The sequence below is a fragment of the Oryctolagus cuniculus genome, chromosome 12 (genome assembly GCF_051225735.1).
Source record: "Oryctolagus cuniculus isolate XC-2025 breed Fujian yellow rabbit chromosome 12, ASM5122573v1, whole genome shotgun sequence".
Lineage (NCBI taxonomy): Eukaryota > Metazoa > Chordata > Mammalia > Lagomorpha > Leporidae > Oryctolagus > Oryctolagus cuniculus.
Genome location: NC_142878.1, coordinates 110,814,442 through 110,823,047, shown reverse-complemented (window position 1 = coordinate 110,823,047; position 8,606 = coordinate 110,814,442). Strand labels below are relative to the sequence as shown.

Sequence of the window (8,606 nt, the reverse complement as noted above, 5' to 3'; positions counted from 1 at the left end):
CTGCCAAAGACAGTGCGAGTGAGCACGAGGGGGGAGCAGCACAGCCGTGTTACCCCACGTCAGAGCCCTGGCCCAACACCCCCCGAGGGATCTGCTCAGCCCAGCCTCCAGGCAGTCTGCGCACCACCCCACTCTCAGATGACAGAAACGGGCTTTCCCAGGAGCCCCCCACGCCGGCACCCTCACTCCTGAGGCTTACACGAAGAAGAACCGTGTGCAGACATGGTCGGACACAGGGCACACCCAGATGTTCCCGTGCTTCTGGAGGTCCTTGGATGTAATCACTGGGAGAGAGAGGCCACGCGTCATGGGCAGAATGCTTAAGGCAGAGTCCAGGCGGGGAGGGACTACCCCACCAGGGGCCGAACACAGGCCAAAGGTGCATCAGAAACAAAGTTTGGGGACCCCAGAAAACAGAGACCCAGCGGGCCACCTACCTTCACAAAGTGCTATGCAGTTTAGATTCCGACTCTGCAGGAACCTTGACTGAATGGATCGGGTCTACAAGAGAAGGAGGCCAAGGAGAGAGGAGCCAGGCCAATGGGGGTCAGTGGGTGGGGACTGGAGCGGGGTCAGGGCATCCTGAGCTCCCAGCCACCCCACAAAATTCTGCTCTCCCGCTATCAGCCAGAGGGACCTAGGCTTCATCTTCACATTTTCATGCCACGCAGCCCGTCTTCACTGCAGGGCTGAGGGCACACAGGCTGCCTCCCAGTGCTCGCCAGCACCCATACTACCGTGCCCACCCACTTCTCAGACTGAACGAGTCCCAGGAAGGGCCTGCCTCAGAGAGAGCAAGGCCTGCGGTGGTACCTGGGGGATGGTGTTCATCCTGTTGTATCTCTGGACCAGCTCATCCTTGGAAGGCATCCTGTGCTGTCCTTTTCCCATTCCTGTCACAGAACAACAAACTCAGTTCATCCACGCAGTCCTCTCCTGGTGTGATGGAAGTGCCCACTGTGTGCCAGGCCCTGAGCTGCAGGCCAGGCGACATGGCCATGGGCACAGAGTCTGGGGGAGACCACTGGCCAGGAAGGAGGACGGCCAGCAGAGCACGTGGGGGTGTGCTGCAGCTTAGGGAGCAGAGTGTGAGCCGTGGGAAGGGAGCGCCTCACCCAGGGTTTCAAGTGGGGGAGTTTCCTGGGCAGAAGCAGCAGAGACGGAGGGCCTGAAGGACAGACAGTCTGTGCCCAAGTCAGTACAGAGAACAGCCAGCAGCAGAGGCGTGGCGAGAGGTGACGTGAAAAGGGAGGCCAGGCTCAGACCGAGTGGCCTTGTAGGCCACGTGCAGGCAACCGGAGTTTGTTCCAGAACAGCAGGGACCCCACCCAACCAGAAGGGTCCTAATGTGGGGGAGGACCCCCGAGGGCAGCACACGAACAGCTCAGCGTCAATGCCAGGCTGACAGTGAGGCTGGTGCAGGGGAAGCCAGAGGGGCCATCACACCTGCTGCCGTGTGAAACTCTGAGGGGGACAGGAGAAAGCACGGCGCTCCCGGGCTGAGCCCTCCACGAGCGGGTACAGCACGGACAGCTCGGGAATGCCTCCTGCAGGAAGTCGTCCCGACTGCACGCCCAAGCGCCATCTCCTCTGCTTCCCACGGGGTCCAGCCTCAGAAGCCCCTCCCCATACCACCCCCTCAGCCTTCGCTTCTCTGACAAGAAACAGTGCTGGCCCCCACTGCTGGATCTTTCTGGCCTCGAACATGGGACTTCAGTCTCTCTACTGACATTTTTTTAAATTTCTATTCATTTATTTTGATTTATCTGAAAGGCACAGACAGTGAGAGCTCTTCCATCTATGGTTCATTCTCCAAATGCCCACAACAGCCGAGTGTGGCCCAGGCCAAAAGCAGGAGCTAGAACTCCACCTGGCTCTCCCTCGTGGGTGGCAGGGACCCAACTATTTGAGCCATCAAGCGCGGCCTCAGGCTGCACATCAGCAAGGAGCTGCAGGCAGAAGTGGAGCTGGGACTGCAACCCAGGCACGTGGATACGGCACGTGGGCGTCCCAAGCAGCGTCGTAACCGCTGCACCAAACGCCCACCCATCTGAACTCAGCTTTCTCACGGGCACAGTCGTGGCTAGGGATGAGGGACAGACTGTCTCAGCGTGACAGCGACCAGCACGCAGGCAGAGCAGACAGACATGATGCCCCCCATAGCCCCAGGCAGGGCCCTGCTCTTCCTTCAGCTTCAGTCTGCTGACAGCCATGGGGTAGCTGTGAGGGTGCTATCAGCTCACTGCCCAGGCTGCGCTCACGCTGCAGTCTCAGGACAGACTCGTGGCAGGGCGACGTCCTCCTCCTACAGGCCAGACGCTGCCGCCCGTGTCCACGCTCTCCAGCAGCCTTAGCAAGGCTCCGCTGCCCAGTACCTCAGCGACTGCCCACCCAGGTGCCTTTCCAGAGGCGGCAGACAAGAGTGAAAAGAGGGATCTGAATTCTGGGATGGGGCTGCAAGCTGGCCCTGGAGGACACAATCCTGCCACACGCTGTCCTGTCCAAACTGTGTCCCGAGACCAGGCCCTGAGAACTTAGGGGCCACGACAGTCTCTGGATACTGTGCGTCCAGAGCCTGCACAAGACCAAACAAATACACAGGGCTCCCACATTTCAACACTGCGGCCAAGTCACTGGCAGCTCCACCCCTCAAACATTTACCTGACCCCCGCCCCTAGAGGGTACCCAAGGCCACATGACATGTGCCCTGAGGGAGAGGGCAGAACACCCGAGAGGGCCAGGGTGGGAGCAAACCACACTTCCCACTTGCTGCTGGGGAGACTCACTCAGCCACAGGGCCCCCAGGGACCCGGTCATTCAAGCCAAGCCTGCCCTGTCAGTCCAGTAGAGTGATAAGAACAGGGGCTGAGGAGGTAGGAGACCTGCATTCCTGTCCTAGCCCTGCTTCTCACGACAGTGGGGCCCTGGAGTCACTGAGTCTCCCCATCAGCACGCTGTGGGTAAGCAGTACAGGCAGGACTTGAGCACCTGTGACTCCCATAGGAAAGCCCTGTGGAGGTTCGTATCTATCAACCACCTCCTCAGAAGGCAGAAGCCCGGTGTCACACGATGCTGCTATGTGCTCAGCAAAGTGCGGCAGACAGACGAGAAGCCAACAGAAATTCCTGGCTCTTCTGGTTAACTGAAGACATTCAGGAGCTCAGTGGTAGACAGGCCTGGGAGACGGCAGAGGAGGAAAGGGAAAAAAAGGGAGAAAATAGGAAGGAAGAATCCTGAGGCACCAAAAGCCAGCCGTGAGAACTGAACCTAAGGAACGTGCAGGCTAGGGCAGAGACAAAACGAGGAGTCCAGAGCGACAGCAAGAGGCCAGACAAGAGCCCCACCCCCACCTCGGAACCCAGGCCCATGGAATGAGATCCATTCACACACTCAGCAAGAATGTCCTCATTCTCTGGGGATTAATAACCTTTGCTTTGTGATGCGTTATCTTTTTTTAACGTTATCTTTTAATAGCACAATAAATACCCAGAAACTCAACCCAAGAACTGAGACACTGGAACTGGCACTGTGGTACAGTAGGTCGCGATGCCGCCTTATGCCAGCATACCGTTTGGATGCCGGTTCGAGTCCTGACACTCCACTTCTGCTCCAGCTCCTTACTTTTGTGCCTGGGAAATCACCAGGAGGCGGCCCAAGTGCTTGGGGCCCTGTCACCTACGTGGGAGACCCAGATAGAGCTCCAGGCTCCTGGCTTTAGTCTGCCCCAATTCAAGCTACTGTAGTAATCTGAGGAGTGCATCAGTGCATGGAAGGTCCTTCTGTCTCTGTTACTCTACCTGTCAAATCAATCATTCTAAAAATTTAAAAATAAAAAGACATGATTTAAGACTCATGTGTGGGTCCTGGCACTGTGGTGTAGCAGGTCAAGCTGCCACCTGGAGTGCTGGCATCCCATATGGGTGCCGGTTCACGTCCCAGATGCTCTACTTCCAATCCAGCTCTTTGCTATGGCCTGGGAAAGCAGCAGAGAATGGCCCAAGTCCTTGAGCCCCTGCATCCACGTGGGAGACCCGGAGGAAGCTCCTGGCTCCTGGCTTTGGATCAGCACAGCTCCAGCCATTACAGCCAACTGGGGAGTGAACCAATGGATGGAAGACTTCTCTCTCTCTCTTTCTCTCTCTCTCTCTTTCTCTCTGCCTCTCCTTCTCTCTGTGTAACTTTCAAATAAATAAATAAATCTTAAAAAAAAAAAAAACAGACTCATGTGTGGGGCCAGCATTGTGGTACAGAAGGTTAAGCTGCCACCTATGGTACCAGCACCCTGTATCTTAGTGCTGGTTCAAGTTCTGGCTGCTCCACTTTTTTTTTTTTTTAAAGATTTATCCATTTATTTGAAAGAGTTAAACAGAGAGAGAAGGAGAGGCAGAGCGAGATCTTCCACCTGCTGGTTCTCTCCCTAGTTGGCCACAATGGCCGGAGCTGCACCGATCTGAAGCCAGGAGCCAAGAGCCTCTTCCGGGTCTCCCGTATGGATGCGTGGGCCCAAGGACTTGGGTCATCTTCTACTGCTTTCCCAGGCCATAGCAGAGAGCTGGGTCAGAAGTAGAGCAGCTGGGACTCGAACTGGCACCCACATGGGAAGCCGGCACTGCAGGCAGCCCCAGCTGTTCTACTTCTGACCCAGCTCCCCACTCATACAACTGAAAAACAGCAGAAGATGGCCCAAATACTTGGATTCCTGCCATCCACTTCAGGGACCCAGATGCAGTTCTAGGCTCCTGGCTTTGGACTGCTCGGCTTTGGACCATTTGAGGAGTGAACCAACAGATGGAATCTCTCTGACTCTTGCCATCTCCATCTCCCTATCTGTAACTCAGCCTACCAAATACATAAAATCTTAAAGAAAAAAAAAATCAATTGAAAAGGTATCTGAACTTGATGGATTTTGTGTGCGTAAAAATTAAATTATTTCAGTTTCTCTTCTATTTTATAGTGAACCAGGTTTTTCTTGAGTCAGTTTCATATATTTCTAGGTATTTATTTTGTTAAAGTTTTTAAAATTAACATAAGGTTTACATAACTCTTTCACTGTTTTTAAAGACTGATTTATTTGAAAGGCAGAATGGGGGGCCAACATTGTGGCACTGCCACCTGCACTGTCAGCATGCCATATGGGCAATGGTTTCACTCCCAGTTGGCTCTACTTCCGCTCTAGCTCCCTTCTAATTCACCTGGGAAAGCAGCACATGATGGCCCAAGTGCTTGGACCACTGCCACCCACATGGGAGACCCAGATGGAGTTCCAGACTCCTGGCTTTGGCCTGGTGCAGCTATGGCCATTGTGGCCATTTAGCAGAGATAGAAAAGTTCTCAGTCTCTCTCTCTCTCTCTATAACTCTGCCTTCCAAACAAACAAAACTTAAAAAAGAAAGAAAAAAAAAAAAAAAAAGGCAGAGTAGACAGAGAACAGCCAGGGCTAGGCCGTGCCACAGCCAGAAGCCAAGAACTTTATCTAGGTCTCCCATGTGGGTGGTAAGGACCCAAATAACTGAGCCATCACTTGCTGCTTCCCAGAGTATGCAGTAACAGGAAGCTTGATCAGAAGTGGGAGAGCCAGAACTAACCAGGGACTCCCATGTGGGATGTGGACCTAAGCGGTCAAAGCAGCGCCTTAACCTACTATGTCGCAACGGCCACCCCTCTTCAGGGACATGTGTTTGGTGCAGAGGCTTGGGCGCTGCTCAAGACACCCAAGTCCAGCACAGGAAAGCCTGGGTTCAGGTCCTGGCTCCACTCTCCATTCCAGCTTCCTGCTGGTGTATGCCCTGGACACACGATGGCTCAGGTGCTTGGTTCCCTGCCACCACATGAGAGACCAGGCTGAGTTCCTAGCTCCTGGCTTCAGCCTGGCCCAGCCCTGGCTACCTTGGTGATTCAGGAAGTGACCCAGTAAATGGGAGATCTCTCTGGCTTTCAAATAAATAAATTTTAAGTAATAATAGCTTTAAAAAATTCTATGTATATGTACTTATATTGCCTTTTTTCACATTATTTAATAATGCCCTTTTTAATCTCCATGTAACCAAAATTTATCTATTTTGTTAGTCTGTTAAAAGAAAGATGCTCTGGGGGATGGAGCTGTGACATAGCAGGTAAAGCCACCAGCTGCAGTGCCGCATCCCATGTGGGCACAGGTTCAAGTCCCAGCTGCTCCACTTCTGATCCAGTTCTCTGCTGTAGCCCGGGAAAGCAGTGGAAGATGGCCCGAGTCCTTGGGCCCTGCACCCACGAAGGGAGACCCGGAGGAAGCACCTGACTCCTGGCTTTGGATTGGTCCAGCTCCGGCTGTTGCAGCCATTTGGGGAGTGAAGCAGCAGATGGAAGCCTCCCCCCCCCACCCCCCCCCACCCCCCGCCTCTCTGTAGTTCTGCCTTTAAAATAAATAAATGAATCTTTAAGAAAAAAAAAAAAAGAAAGAAAGAATGCTGTTCTGGACGTTTTGGTCTTATCTACTGCACGTGCTTGTATTTCTTTGACTGTGGTTCCAACTTAAATTACCTCCTTGCTTCTACTTTGGTTTATCGTGTTGTTAGAGCTTTTCTAGCCCCAGGGTTCTGGCCCTAATTTGCCTTATGTTTCCAACAATTACAGTAAGCGCAAAACACGAACAATCTGCAAAGGCTCCAGCGTGACTGCCTTGGCGTGGCAGCCGGCATCGACGTGGTGCTGGCCCCTGCACGCAGACGACACACAGCAGGAGAGCCGCGACCCTGAAAGCGCTCCAGGAACGGTGCCTGGTCCGGCTCGACAAAGCTGTACTTATCTCCTGACTAGAACCTGGACTTCATTCTGCTTTCTCTGTGGAATACAATGCTCCTCTTGTACTCTGTGACTAATGTAACAGTGTATTATAGTAGTGTATGATTAAAAATTTAAAAAGCAGTTGACAAAAGACTTGCATGTTATAGCAGGTTAGGCTTCTGCTTACAATGCCAGTATCCCATGTGAGTGTCAGTGCAAGTCCCAGCTACTCTGCTTCTGATCTAGGTGTTTTTTTTTTTTTTTTGGACAGGCAGAGTTAGGCAGTGAGAGAGAAAGATCTTCCTTCTGTTGGTTCACCCAAAATGGCCTCTCCGGCTGGCGCTGCGCCGATCTGAAGCCAGGAGCCAGGTGCTTCCTCCTGCTCTCCATGCGGGTACAGGGGCCCAAGCACCTGGGCCATCCTCCACTGCTTTCCCAGGCCACAGCAGAGAGCTGGACTGGAAACGGAGCAACTGGGACTAGAACCCATAGGGGATGCCGGCGCCGCAGGCGGAGGATTAACCAAGTGAACCACGGCGCCGGCCCCCCAGCTTTTTTTTTTTTTTTTTTTGACAGGACAGAGAGAGAGAGAGAGAGAGACAGAGACAGAGAGAAAGGTCTTCCTTTGCCATTGGTTCACCGTCCAATGGCCGCCGCACCATGCTGATCCGAAGCCAGGAGCCAGGTGCTTCTCCTGGTCTCCCATGGGGTGCAGGGCCCAAGCACTTGGGCCATCCTCCACTGCACTCCTGGGCCACAGCAGAGAGCTGGCCTGGAAGAGGGGCAACCGAGGACTAGAACCTGGTGTGCTGGCGCCGCAGGCGGAGGATTAGCCTATTGAGCCGCGGCACCGGCTTCCCCAGCTCTTTCTTAATACCCCTGGGAAGGCAGCAGGAGATGGCTCAAAGGCTTGGGCCCTTGTGGAGTGACGCCCACGTGGGAGACTCAGATGGTGTTCCAGCCTCCCAGCTTCAGTCTGGACAAGCTCTAAACACAGGATGGACAATCTGTCTCTCCCTATCACTCTGCCTTTAAAATAAATGAATAAATCTTAAAAAATGAAATAGAAAGTGGTTCAGAGAGAATAACATTTAGAAATAAAAGCCAAGGAGCGGCCTCAGACCTCCAAGTGCATTCACACACAACCGCATGAGTGCCTTCCTGCACACACACATGATCTGTGACTACCAACCCCTAAGTGTGGCCTACACAAAGCCCTGTTTACTTCTTGGTTATCTCTTAACCCATTCTCAGGGCTCAGCCTGCAACAAATACAACCGGCATTTTTAGCAATGGCTGACCTTACCTTACAAAGAATCTAAATTTCTAATGAGAAGAAGTAGAGAGACACAGACCACGTATCTATGACTGGGGAGAAGGCTGACATATACTGAGGGTCCGTGATGGCAGGGTGGGGGTGGGGCAGACAGCACAGATCACGTGTTCACAAATGGAAGCCATGTCACAGTCGAGGTGGCCGCACAGTGTCTTACCTGAGTATCCAAAGGAAATACTGGAGATGGGGCTCAGGTAGATGCCTTTGCCATAGGCTGCTCCGTGCAGCTTGCGGGAAACAGCGGGAGGAGCACATGAGCCGGGGTCCTCCCGGGCCCTGCTGGGCATCCGCAGGCTCGTCCACTCTCTGGCCCTCCACCTACCGCGCTCAGCTAACTCTAGGCGCCTACTCTTCACGGCTGACTGGCTGCACAAGTACAGTCAAGTTACCCACTGGCCTGTGGAATCCCAGACACCGGTGCCTGGAGAGCAGGGAGCGGCAGAGCCACAGACTCAGACCCTCAACCCTGGACTCCTGTCCTGGGCCTTGATAAACACACAGGCTCCAA

The 8,606-nt window shown here is 53.6% G+C and overlaps 1 protein-coding gene across 49 annotated transcripts in view; it reads right to left on the bottom strand.

Moving 5' to 3' along the window:
* Positions 1–8,606, bottom strand: part of PARP6 (poly(ADP-ribose) polymerase family member 6) — a 32,580-nt gene that overhangs the window by 373 nt on the left and 23,601 nt on the right. For 30 of the 49 annotated variants that reach the window (XR_016218469.1, XR_011381117.2, XR_016218474.1 and 27 more), the window contains 3 exons: positions 814–893; positions 438–501; positions 200–284 (listed from right to left, as the gene is read on the bottom strand). Coding sequence is in view for 34 of the 49 variants with exons in the window: in XM_089310932.1 (XP_089167058.1) it covers positions 200–284; positions 438–501; positions 814–893 (229 nt within the window). In the remaining 15 variants the exon portion in view is untranslated. Of the gene's footprint in view, positions 1–199; positions 285–437; positions 502–813; positions 894–8,255; positions 8,326–8,606 lie in introns of all 49 variants that reach the window. The other 19 variants (XR_016218467.1, XR_016218468.1, XM_051821775.3 and 16 more) reach the window with 1 other exon arrangement.